General features: G+C 42.7%; 1 protein-coding gene across 2 annotated transcripts in view; it reads right to left on the bottom strand.

Annotated features, from left to right (window-relative positions):
- Window positions 1-12,989, bottom strand: part of INPP5F (inositol polyphosphate-5-phosphatase F) — an 85,634-nt gene that overhangs the window by 5,403 nt on the left and 67,242 nt on the right. For both annotated transcript variants that reach the window (XM_047073530.1, XM_047073531.1), the window contains 5 exons: window positions 11,965-12,082; window positions 9,614-9,812; window positions 1,749-1,820; window positions 630-703; window positions 65-193 (listed from right to left, as the gene is read on the bottom strand). In XM_047073530.1, the coding sequence (XP_046929486.1) occupies window positions 65-193; window positions 630-703; window positions 1,749-1,820; window positions 9,614-9,812; window positions 11,965-12,082 (592 nt within the window). The remainder of the gene's footprint in view (window positions 1-64; window positions 194-629; window positions 704-1,748; window positions 1,821-9,613; window positions 9,813-11,964; window positions 12,083-12,989) is intronic.

Genomic DNA, 12,989 nt, shown 5'->3' with positions numbered 1-12,989 from the left:
GTTCCACCTGGATTTTTAAGAGCAGATCAAAAGCTACCCCTGAATACAGGCATCTCTTCATTACCTTTCCCGTCCTCTTCTGGATTGCGCATTACAGCTCTCAGTGTGTGGAAATAGCCACTTGCTTCTTTGTATCTGTAGTGCAGTCGCATGCAGGAGAACTTTGGCTTACCAAAAAGAGTGGGTTCAGGACCTAAAAACCCAAAGGAAGATGTTTAAACGATTCATATAACACTCACTTTTTTAGCTCCAAAATACCAACACTTACTCATCATTAACTATTTAGCACACGTTTCTTATTTCTTCTAAATGAGGACACACAAAATACAAGCTTACTGTGATGATTTGGTTTGATGAGACTACATAAAAACTCTTCTTCAGTTTCAAATATGTAAACTTTCTTGATCCCTGGGTTAATCCTCACAAGGTATTAAGCACAGTTATTACAATCTATCCATCACTCATCTCTAAGGAACAGAAGAGAGTCCTAAAAATTAGACTACTTGCAGTATAGTATCAATACCCCTTTCTGGGTCCAGTATGCTATAGTGCTTGCTCAAACAAAGTGACCCATTCTTGGAAGAAACCATGTTTGCTTTCGAGGAGTTGATTAGCATGTTAAAATTTACCTATTTCTATTTTTTCCAGGTCTTCTAGACTTAGTCGTTGATACTGGTTTACCTTATCAACTTCATCATCATAACTGGATAAAAGGAAAGGGAGTAAAAACAGGATTAAAATCAAAAGCATATTTGGTTTGTCGGCTGAAACAGCAGCAACTTCTATACAGTTAAAATATTCCAGGGCATAATACACTATGGGATAAAAGGTTAAACATTTTAAAAACTAGATGAAATGGCATTAACATATATATACAGTTCAAAAGCTAAGTAACAATCAGCTTATATCTTACATTAAAATGAATTACAAAATGTAATTTGTTTTATAAAAATTTTTAAACCCAACCAAACTAAAACTTAACCTAAAAGGCAGGTAAACACATACATACTACACTAAAGGCATGTATCTGTGAATAATAACAGATACATCTGATATCCGAAATCAAGAATAAAAAATCCATACATCAACCTCAATGGGCACCTGGGCCAATGACTAAAAAAAAAAAAAGACCATTCAGAGTCACACAAGTCCAAAAAGAGAGTATTTACTTAACAGGAAAACAAAACAAAACAAAAGCTGATTCTGGTAAGGCTAATGAGGAAGTGCTTGTAATTTTGCTAGTGGCATTGTTAATTGGTAGCCTTATTGGAGATCTGATAAACCACAGAAGTATTGTAATTCATCATACCCTTTTAACCAAAGAGAAGCAGGTGTGTGCATGTGTGTGCACACACATATACAATTACCTGCACAATGACAACTGTATCATTCCTAACAGAAAAAAAAAAAAAAAAAAAAGGAAGTATTTCAGTGCTAAAAGATGGGGAACTTTACTGTAGAGTAATAAAAAATAATGTAGAGTCATTTACATTAAAAGTATGGAGTACATCAAAACATGGAAAATATATAATACTTAAATACTGAAAAAACATATAAATACTGATTACAACTCTAAAATCCCATTTTCAAGTTGATAAGAACAGTTATATGAGGTAAAGAAGTTCAGTGAAGTTCCTTAAACTATGTAACAAAACCAGACTCTTAATTTTTTTGTCATGAATTCTAATAAGGAAGTTGACTTAAATTAAAATAACAATTAAAAAGTTTTAAATCAAAAAGCAACTTACTAGGCCACGTAGTAGGCAGAGTTAGAAAGCAGTAACAGCACATCCACATCTCTGTGAGTAGCATCAATGAGGCTAAACAGACACGACACAAATAATTAAATATTTTCATTTTCACCTGCATTTGTGCCAAGATTATTTGTATAGCAGAGCCACTTGTGATAAAGATTGGTTGGGGGGGCAGAAAATCAAATAATCAAGGAGTCCCACTTTTGAAGTTAAATGTATGCAATCTATCCATCTGGAGGGGGGAAAAAAGGAACTCCGTTTGAGAATGGGGGGTAGGTATCAGGGAGGACTAGCTGAGGAGAGAGGTCCCTTCTCAGAGAGAGGTGGCCAAAGAGGTGGGAGGATTCGGCAAAATAAGATAATATGTGGGGAGAGGGGTTTGAGAAGAAAGGAAAACCAGGGTCTCAGAAAAGAAGAAAAGGTCTACATGATCTCACAAGACCTAACCATCAAAACGACAGCACACATTAAGGATATTTTTACATATGTGCAGAATGCATCTTTTGAAAAATATTTACATAAATAAAACATTTAGATGCAAAAATGGGACCAAGCCCAAGCAACTTGGTGTATTTCTTACTCCAGATTAATTTATTTGGCTTTTAAGGAACAAGTAAACATTTCCTTATTCTAAGTCCATTTTTTGGACTTGTTTTACCATATTTTTACCTCCCCTCTCAAATCAAATATCAAAATAAGGGTCATAAACATGAGTGTTGGTGAGACCATTAAGCCCCACAGCAAAATCTACATTCTTGTAAGATTATGAATTAAAAAATGGTCCAAGTATAAAAATCTACAAATAATCAGCAGATAAAGCGGGCAAAACCTGAACTCAAATAAAAGTCTTAATATTCATCTAATATTAACAATATTAATTTCCAATCAAAAGGTGGAAGTTAATCTACATTCTTATATTGGTCTCAATATTCCACTGCACGAGTGGATATTGCTCCTTTAGAATTTCATACCTATTCGCCCAGATTTGCCAAAATGCTACTACTGAAAAACAAATGGAAAACAGTAGGGAAAAAAAATCATTTGTAGATGGAAGTCACGTCCTTAAACTGCGTCAGAATGAGGTCATTGTTTAATGCGTACTGCAGAGACTAACTAACCAAAATCTTAAAACTGCAGTAATTTACATCCGCGGCCCCCTGCCGCAGCATAACTCAAACGGTCTTAATCTGAAATAACTAATTCGCCTCAGTTTTCACCTACAGTAAGACACCGAAAAATACAACGAGTAAGATGCTAGGAACCGACGTTACGCAGATTGGTCCAAGAATCACGCGCACTAACTCATCAATCCACCGGGAACACAAGACCACGCACTCAGGCTACCGGCAGCTCCACCGCGAACCCCGGATCACACTACGGCGCAGTGGGGGTTTGCGCAGCGATACTTACATGCACTCTGAAAACTGATGCTGGAGCCAAGCCATAAAAATTCTGTCACGACACTTATCTTAATGAGAAATTCTACTTCTACAAGTCAGTGGTTACTTCCTCCGAGCTTTTTCCACTGAGGCATTAATATATTTACATCAGTCCAACAGGATCCTCAGTCAAAAACATTATGTCTTTAACGAAAAGCACTGGGCACGTAACAGGCGGTCAAGAAAAAGGTCAGCCCTCCCCCCCCCCCCCCGCAATTTTACTGGAGTCTTAGCTGCAGTAAATACTTAATTTCCCTCCCCGCCCACCCTGCCCCTGAAGCGCACAAAAAAAGACACGTTTTTCAACACGGACAGTAAACGAAGGAAGCCCCCCCACCCCGCTTAGGTACCTCCCCACCCCCCGCGTTTGCAGCTTCCGAAGCTGCTCTACTCGTTTTTGTTTTCCTGCCAGTCAGGCATGCCCTCCTTCCACACGATGAAGACAAAAACTGCCAGCACCACATGCAACCCCACCACTGCGACAATGGTCGCATAAAAGCCACTGTCGTCAGGAGACATTAACAGGAGACTTTGGAAAAGGAGCAACTTGCAGGAAAAATACAGCCCCACAGGAACTTTAACCATAAGTCCTGCAAAAAGGAGAAAAATCTTGAAAGTCGTGGCCAGGCTGCCGCCTTCGGGCTTGGGCTCGGCAGCGTTGCCGGTGGCATTGCCGGTGGCGTTGGCGGGCCGCTGGGCGGTTGGTGGAGGCCTGTGGGAGCGCGGCATCGCGTCCGTCCGTCCGTCAGTCCGTCCGTCGAGAAGTCGAAGCTCAATCGGAGCCGCCTGCAACCAAACTCGCGCCTGCAGCGACTGCGGAGACTGCGGCAACTGCGGCAACTGCAGCGCCAAGCCACGCCCAGGAGACACGTCTTGCTTCCGGCCGCCCCCGCTGCCGCGGCACGCGCCCAGTGCGCATGCGCATCCGCCCCCGCTATCCCGCCCCCGCGCACCGCGCGGTCCCAGCCCGCGGGGGCGGAGCGCCGAGGTGCCCGCGGTCCGCCCGGCCCGGCGTTCGCACTCGCTGCGGTTCAAAGGGACGCATGCGGCCGCGGCAGTGTGAGCATCTGTCCGCTGCACTCACACGCCCAGCAGCGTGGCCGCCCCACGCCTCCCCACGCCTCCCCGCTGCCCTGAAACGAGTGGAGAAGTGGGCATCTACTCGGGGCAGAAAAAGCGGGCTCGACAGAGTTGGGCAAAATAACGAGTGGGCTGGTGGAGGTGCCGAAGGGCACCTGGGCGGTACGCCCGCTGTCCTTCCACTCTGCCGACTCCCCTCGCGACCAGCAGCGCGCCCCCAGGCACCTGTCGTTCAGGGCCCAGCGTTTTCGCGGCAACGGGGCGCAGTGCAGGGAGCAGGGACTCAGACCACCCGTCGTCCGCGCCGCTGGCTGGCCGTGGGGGTGCAAGCCGAGCTCGTCGCTGGAAGGCAAGAGGCCGCGACGGGAGTACCCGGGAGGCCCGCAGGCAGTGCGGGAACAGTGCAGCGACAGTGCGCGGCCGCCCCGGGAGGGGTGGAACAGCACGGGGAGCGGGTCGTTCCTGCGGTGGCAGGGCTGCGCATTTGTCAACTGCGGCCCAAACTGTTTTCCTGCCAGAGTTAAGTGACCGGGACCGCATTGCGGCGAGCCTCTGACGCAAAATTTAACCGACATCAAAAACACCCAGCCATTAATTTTTTAGTGCAGTATTTAAAAAAAAAATCCTAACGCCAAAATATCATGAACAAAACACCAGCCAACATTTGAAATAACGACAGGATCTGACCCTGCACTTGTACAACCTTGTCTCACTTGCCTCACTCCATCCCCAGCCCTGTAAAAGTTTATTTACCAAAACACAGTAGCTCAACAACAAAAAGACACAGAACTGTTTTTAAATGGGCAAAAGATTTCAACAGACATTTTTCCAAGGAAGATACACAAATGGCCAACAAGTACAAGGAAAAATCCTTAACATCCTTTGTCAGTAGGGAAATGCAAATCAAAACCACAGTCAGATACTACTTCACACCTCTTAGGAGGACTGTAATTAAAAAAAAAGGGGGGGGGGACAAATGTTGGCGAGGTGGAAAAATTGGAACCCTCATACACTGTTGAGAATATCAAATGACACAGTCACTCTGGAAAATAGCTTGATGGTTTCTCAACAGTGAAACACAGATTTACACATGACCCAGCACTTTCCACTCCTAGATATGCACCCAAAATAAAAACTGATGTTCAAACCCAAACTTGTACAGGACTGTTCTCAGTGTTACTATTTACAACCGCCAGAAAGTGGAAACCACCTAAATGTACATCCATGGAAGAAAATAAGCAAAACATGCTATATCCATATGACGGAATGCTACTCAGCTACAAAAAGGCCTGAAGTTCTGATATGGTCCACAGCATGCACGAACCATGAAAACATGATGCTAAGTGAATGAAACCAGTCACAAAAGTGGTCATAAAAGTCACTTATTATATGATTCCATTTATATGCAATGTCCAGAACAGAGACATCTATAGATAGACAAAAAGTAGACCAGTGGTTGTCCGGGCAGAGGGACAGGAGAATGGGGAGTAATTGCTAGTGGGTGCAGGGCTTTCTTCTGTTGTAATGAAAATGGTCTAAAATTCACCATGGGGATAATTGCACAATTCTATGAATATACTAAAAGCCATTTAATTGTATGCTTTACATGGATGGATTACATGGTATATGAACTCTATCTCAAAGAAGGTGTTTTTAAAAATATATACACACAACCCAGGAGCAAATGGCGGAGGCAGGTAGGTATCAACTGCTGAAGACCCCAAGCCCCATGGCTGGCTGGCTGGCTGGGGATCTGAGCCCACACAGCCATTCCTGGAGCTCTCTCTCCCTGTCCTCCATCAGGGTCCGCCTGCTCTGGGTTTACCTCTCTGGCTTAGTCGATAGACTGTACAAAGGTTCCGTAGCAAGTCAGCCAAAGAGCAAGTTTCCAAACATCCCCCTTCAAGGGAAAATGGTCCGCCATCTAAAAAAAAATCTTTAATCTTTGCAAATGAGGAAAAATACCGGTAGTGAAGTTAAAGAAATTTTAGCAGTATTAGAAAGAATGACAGCCACAACAAAAAGTAGAGAGGAGCTGACAAGCAGGAGAATTCTAAAGAACTGTGTGTATTCGAGATGCAGACACACAGTTAACTTTGGAAATTCAAATGGGCACATGAGACCCATCAGAGAATAACCCACCTGAGAGGAAAATGTAGTGAACCCGAAGATGGTAATAATTCTGTATCTGAAAAAGCATCACCTCTGGAATAAAAGAGAAGACTGACCTGAAACAACGATGGCTTCTGCTCCAGCTCCTCCAAAACCCAAATGTAAGGCTCCAAACCATGCCCCCCATAGGGGCCGACGCTGGGGCCAGCCGCAGGGTGGCAAAGTGTCTCCCATTACCTCAAAGATACCAAGACTCTTGATGGGCGGGTCCCGGCCTTCTACCCAAGCCACCAAGCCAAAATACAACCTTCGAAGTCACTGCCTCAGCTTCACTACCTATTCTATCCATGTCATCTTGTCCCACAGCTTCAAGGGTGGCAGTTTCTAGTAAAACAGTAATAGTGGGAAACACAAAGGGCAAGAAAAAAACCTAGCAAGCAGCTAACACCTCAACCGTTATCAGATGCAACCGCTTTCAGTTTGGTCAGCCTCAGGGAAAGGAGATCCTTCCCAGACCAGAGTAGAGAGTCTCAAACCTGAGCCGTCTGTCCCTGTCACCCAGTAGACCACGTGCAGATTCCCACAAGTCTGTGTCCCCTCTGCTCCCCCAACCCTGTCCTCCTCTTGAGAATCCATACGTCACTTCCTCAGACACTCCTGATGTCCGACGTAGCAGTGGGGCTCCCTGCCCATCTCTTGTCGGACCAAGTCCAGTGCCTGTGCTGAAGAGGCAACACACAGAACCATTCTCCTATCAGGAACTGGCTACGTGTGAGAACCAACAAGACACAGAAGACGACACCTCGGCCAATGAGATGTAAGCTGATGGGACAATCTTCAGAATCTTTCTGTGTCCTATAGCACAGAGGTCACAAGGTTTCACTACGTCCATGACTCTGGCTCTGATGGGCCTCTTTTGTCCACCAATGACCACGAGGAAGAAGACAAGGATGAGGACGGCGGGGGTGAATGTGCTTCGGCATGTGACATGGGCAAAGGGATCCTCTCATCACACTAAAACTTAGCCACAGACCGTCTAAGAAAGAATTAGAAGACAAAACACCTCGCAGGGGTGACACGTGAAGAAGAGAGGCAGGGAATCCAGGAACAGGTTGGAAATTAGGAGACTTAGCCAGAGGCCCACAGCCGAGGAATTTGAGGGAAGAGATATCCTTAACCCAAAGGAATGGGTAGGGAAGGATTCAGGGACACTCGCTGCCTAGTATGGGTTATCCGAGTAAATTATTCTTCCTCAGGAGCTTCAACCAAAGATGAGCAGAACACAATCACTGTCTCCCAGTTACCAGAAAGCCCAACGGTATAGTGCAGGATTAAAGAAAAACGAGGAGTTCAATCATCAGGCACTAGAAAGGGGTGGAGGGGTCAAAAAAAAATCAGAAAAAAAGAGAAGTATTTCATCATGTGAATGAAGAAAGGACAAAACTGGGATAGGCATTGGCATCTGGAAAGTTATTACGGGTTTGGGAATCTAACCACCCAGCAATTTTCTTAAGGACCTGATCTGATCCCAGGAGAGGAGACCAGTCTTGTTTCAGCTGTTCTGGTACATACGGTACCAGTAATTTATGTTGTGCCAGTGAGCCCAGTTGCCAGAAAAAAGCCTTGAGTGTTTTCATACACATTTTTCTTAAATGCAGGAGGCTTCTTCTGACTCTTAACAAGCGTGCCTACCCAAGTTGTGCAGCAAGCTTTAAATACAGCACAAACACACTTTACCTATTTTTAAACTCCTCATCCAGGAGACCAACTTCATGTGAGAATTACAGGATTGGAAATCAAATCAGGTGTAATGTGACCTTGCAAAATGGTAGTCAGCTTTAGAAAAGAACATTTTGGGGCACCTGGGTGACTGTCAGTTAAGCATCCGACTTTAGCTCAGGTCATGATCTCATGATCTCACGGTTCGTGGTTTCAAGCCCCACATTGGACTCTGTGCTGACAGCTCGGAGCCTGGATCCTGCTTTGGATTCTGTGTCTCCCCCCTCTCTCTCTACCCCTTCCCTGCTCACACTCTGTCCCTCAAAAATAAATAAACATTAAAAAAAAAAAAGAACATTTTGGTCTTTCCCTATTTCAATAATCTCCAAAGCAGAAATAAAAATACTTGATCTAAGGAATATGATATTGACAATCACAACACCTTTACAAATCTGAAGTGCAAAGTTAAAATTCAAGCAAACTGCAGGTGTGCTGCCCATAATTATTCCTGAATCTCCCTCTTTTGGGATGCTGCCTTAAGTTGAACTAATGTTATTTAAAAAACACACACAAAAACCTAAGGTACATGAATCAAAAATTTTTACCAAATGGCTCATGGGAACCCAGAAGTTTTCCGCTAATTTGTATGTAAGAAAAACTCATCTCTTATTTTATGAGTCTGAAAACTGCATCCACACATACAGTATTGATTATCAAAGTGAAATAATCCAGGAAATTAAAGTCATGGAAGGATTCCCTATGAACCTACAGTCAATATTGTTTTTAATTTTAGTATACATATAAATATTACCTTGCATTCAATTGTTCTTTCAAGCTTGTTTTACGCCTTTTATTAAAAGCACATGAAAGGTAAAGTGCAATAAAATCTAAACAGAGCCATTTGTCCTCAGAGCTTGGTCTAGAATTTTCTGCAATGTTTCTAATTCATAATATTGAAGATTATAATGTTAGATTTTAGCGTAAAAGCAAACACTCAATCTGTGAATGAATTTAGATCCTGCTGTTCCTTTTGAAGAACAACTTGAAACTGGATGGTTTTCGTTTAAAAAATGTTGAGCATTCGTTGGCCGATTGATTTTGTGAAAGGCCAGGATACTTTCCAAACAATCCAAGTAAGTGCCATCATTGTTCCTCTTGCTGCACTCAGTGGTGGGCAACAGAGCAATAAACCTAGATTCTGGGGTGTGTGTGGGGGGGGGGGGCAGGCAGCTGTGAACTGTAGTTCTACAATTTGACTCAAATATGGATTTTTTAAAAAATTGCATTAAAATATGTCTCTTCATTGCCGAGTTTTTTAAATGCCCCTTCAATTTTGCACCCAAAGTGAGTGCCTCTGTCAGCTTGCCTCAGTTTCCAGCCCTGGTATATGAAAACTGCCATGCACCAAGCATCCATGCCCACAGCTTGATGGACAGCCACTAGTGCTAAGTATGACAACAACATCAGAAATTGAAACACGTTAGTTACCAGAACGTGACTCCAACTCACCTAGGGTCACAGTCAATGAGGGCCCAGCCCCCATGGAACTTTTCATCATCAGGCAGCAGTAACTTCATATAACTTTGTAACAGCTGGCTAATTAGTTCCTGGTGGCTTCTCTGATTCTCCTTATGCAAAGCTTCATGCTCTTTCTCCTTGGTAAATATGGAATAAAGATCTTCTGTCACTGGAATGCCTTGCATCAAATCTAGAGTAGAAAGTGTTAATATCTATCATCATCTTAATTTGCTAATATAATTTAAAAAAAACAAGCCAGTGTAAGACCTAAAACAATAAAACGCATAAGAAAACAAAGGCATGGGGGCGCCTGGGTGGCTCAGTCAGTTAAGCGGCCGACTTCGGCTCAGGTCATGATCTCGCGGTCCGTGAGTTCGAGCCCTGCGTCGGGCTCTGTGCTGACAGCTCAGAGCCCGGAGCCTGTTTCAGATTCTGTGTCTCCCTCTCTCTGACCCTCCCCCGTTCATGCTCTGTCTCTCTCTGTCTCAAAAATAAATAAATGTTAAAAAAAAAAAAAAATTAAAAAAAAAAAACAAAAAAACATAGGCATGAATCTTTGTGATCTTGGATTAGGTGGGTTTTTTCTGGTTTTTGTTTTTTTAAAGTAGGAGTCACACCCAGCACGGAGCCCAACAGGGGGCTTGAACTTAGAACTCTGAGATCAAGACCTGAGCTGAGATCAAGACCTGAGCTGAGATCAAGAGTGGGATGCTTAACCGACCGAGCCACACAGGCGCCCCCCTGCATTAGGTCTTTTTGTTTCATTCAGATAGGGCACAAAAATCATAAGCTACAACAGCAAACTAGACAAAGTGGACATCATCACGATTAAAAACTTGTGTGTCTCAAAAGGCAACGCCATGAAACCGAAAAGAATCTACAGAATGGGAGAGAGTGTTTACAAATCATCTGATAGGGACTTACATCCAGAACGTACAAAGAATTCCTACAAATCAGTAACAAAAAAAACAAACCAATTTTCAAACGGGCAAAGGAACTGAACAGACCAGCTAACTTCTTTGTGGTGTGGCATATAGCTCAAGCCTTCACACAGCACTGTAATCCATTCTTTACAGGTGTTCAGGACAGTGAGCCTAGCAGCTTCTGGGAGAAAGCTGCTGGCCACTGGCCTTACAAGGGGAAGCAGTAAGCCCAGACTGCTGTGGCCTCACGCCTTCTCTCACCTTAGGATTAGGGTGAAGCTGATGCAATGGATGGTCAAACAGAGAGGGACAGAGTCTGGGTCCTCAATGACTTAACTGAGCTGCTAGATCAACCAATGGAGGAAAAGTGTCTTATTTTTTCTTGAATAAACTGCTCAAATCCAATTTTCCGGTCAATGCACACCCTACCTATGGCCAAAACCAAACTTTTTTATACCAGACTTCTCAAATACCTAACTGACCAGTGTATAGGCCTTACCATTGCATGTATGGCAAATAATCAGATTAAACAATAGAATTTCAAAAATATTCTTAGAGGGATGCCTGGGTGGCTCAACTGGTTGGGTGTCAGACTCTTGATTTCGATTCAGGTCATGATCTCACGGTTTGTGGGATCGAGCCCCACGTCCAGATCTGCGTTGACAATGCAGCCTGCTTGAGATTCTCTCTCTCTGCCCCTCCCCTGCTCTAAAGCATGCACTCTTTCTCTCAAAATAAATAAACTAAAAAGCAAAAAAATTCCTCAGAGACCATAGGACGAGTTGTTACTTTGGTTCTAACCCAGAACGTTCTACATTTACTTTAATCCTATGAGGTAATACTTTCATGAAAATTAAATTAAAAACGTGCCACTGTATGAATTCCACTGGGCAATCTACCTCCATTTCCTCTTCTAAATCGTGATAAGAACTGGTTAGGATAATCTCTAAATAAGGAACCCTAACATCATGTTCATTCATGCTTACAGGAAAGGATGGTGTGCTGTCCACAGCAAGAACATATGACAAATGTCATACAGGGCAAGAAAGACATCTCATCACATCTCTCAGCCTTGAGTAATGGAAAAACAAATAGAACATGGAGTTTTCAGTTGATGAAATTTTAGGGTACCTCATGCCATACTCCAGGAACCTCAACTCTGCCTTCTGTTACATGAATAGCAAACTGACAAATACACATGGAAATGAGTGGTTGCTTTTGTGCTTCAGCCTAAAAAAATCTGTCAAAGTCTAGTCTTGAAAAAATCTGAATTTGATTTCTTGGGTAAGATGCTCAATATAGAAACACAAGTAAGTATATTATAAAACATGCGCTGTGTTAATGAAGTTGGTTTCTGCAAAACACTAGTCAGGGAGGAATAACAAATTTTAAAGAAAGAAAACCATTTATGTTCCTTACCTATAACAGCTTGCCTATAAGCATCCTTAAATCGATTCAGGTAATACCGATTTGCCGAGTTCACACCATCTTTCATAACTCCAGCTAACTTCCTTTCTCCTGTCCTTGTAAAGTCACCCTGTTGAGGAAAAAGTCATTCTGACAATTGATTCAAATGTAAGAATTTTCCCAAAGTCAATGTGGGCTTTCAATACAAGACCAAAATTCTATAGGCTTTTACAATCTCTAAATAGTGCTGTTAAATTAAAATACCTACTAATATTAGGCTGTGACACAAGCACATCAAATAATTAAAATGCTATTTGTGGCATTAAGTCTTCAGTTAGAAGGTGCTTTAAACTAAATCCATTCTTGGCAACCTGTAGAATTTCTAGAATTTACAGGTCAGAACTTACTACATAACAAACAAAAAGATCTAAAGCCTCAACCTGGTAGGATACTCAAAAACTACAAATTTCTGATGTGGGAAAATGTGGACCATTCGCTAGAGTTTATTACAATGGTGTTTAACTGGTGGATGTGGATGTTTGTGTCCAGAGAGAAAGAGATTTCTGTATTTTTCTGTATCTTGCTGCCCATTACAATTTCTGTAGAATGATTTAATGAAGAGCTAAATTGTTTTCTCTTGCTTTTCAAAAGAGGTGTCAGAGCAAGGCCCTGGAGGGCAGTGATTTAAACTTAAACAAAAGGAAAGCACTGTCGTCTTTTTTGTTTTTCCCCATCACAACCCTACTCTTTCCATCCAAGGCGATTTCAAAAGCAGTCCTAACACTGATGGCTTAGGAAGAACATATTGCTAATTAATGAAGTTATTCATAGGAAATATTTAGCAATTGCTAATTAGTGAAATTATTCATAGGAAATATTTAGCAGTAAGAATCTATTTTTTTTTTTATTTTTATTTTTTAAATTTTTTTTTTCAACGTTTATTTATTTTTGGGACAGAGAGAGACAGAGCATGAACGGGGGAGGGGCAGAGAGAGAGGGAGACACAGAATCGGAAACAGGCTCCAGGCTCCGGGCCA

This window comes from Lynx rufus, unplaced genomic scaffold, assembly GCF_022079265.1.
Source record: "Lynx rufus isolate CCGP_SWC_20201006 ecotype Redwood Valley unplaced genomic scaffold, mLynRuf1.p SCAF_11, whole genome shotgun sequence".
Classification (NCBI taxonomy): Eukaryota; Metazoa; Chordata; class Mammalia; order Carnivora; family Felidae; genus Lynx; species Lynx rufus.
The sequence above is the reverse complement of the archived record's forward strand: the minus strand, read 5'-3'. Positions and strand labels throughout refer to the sequence as shown.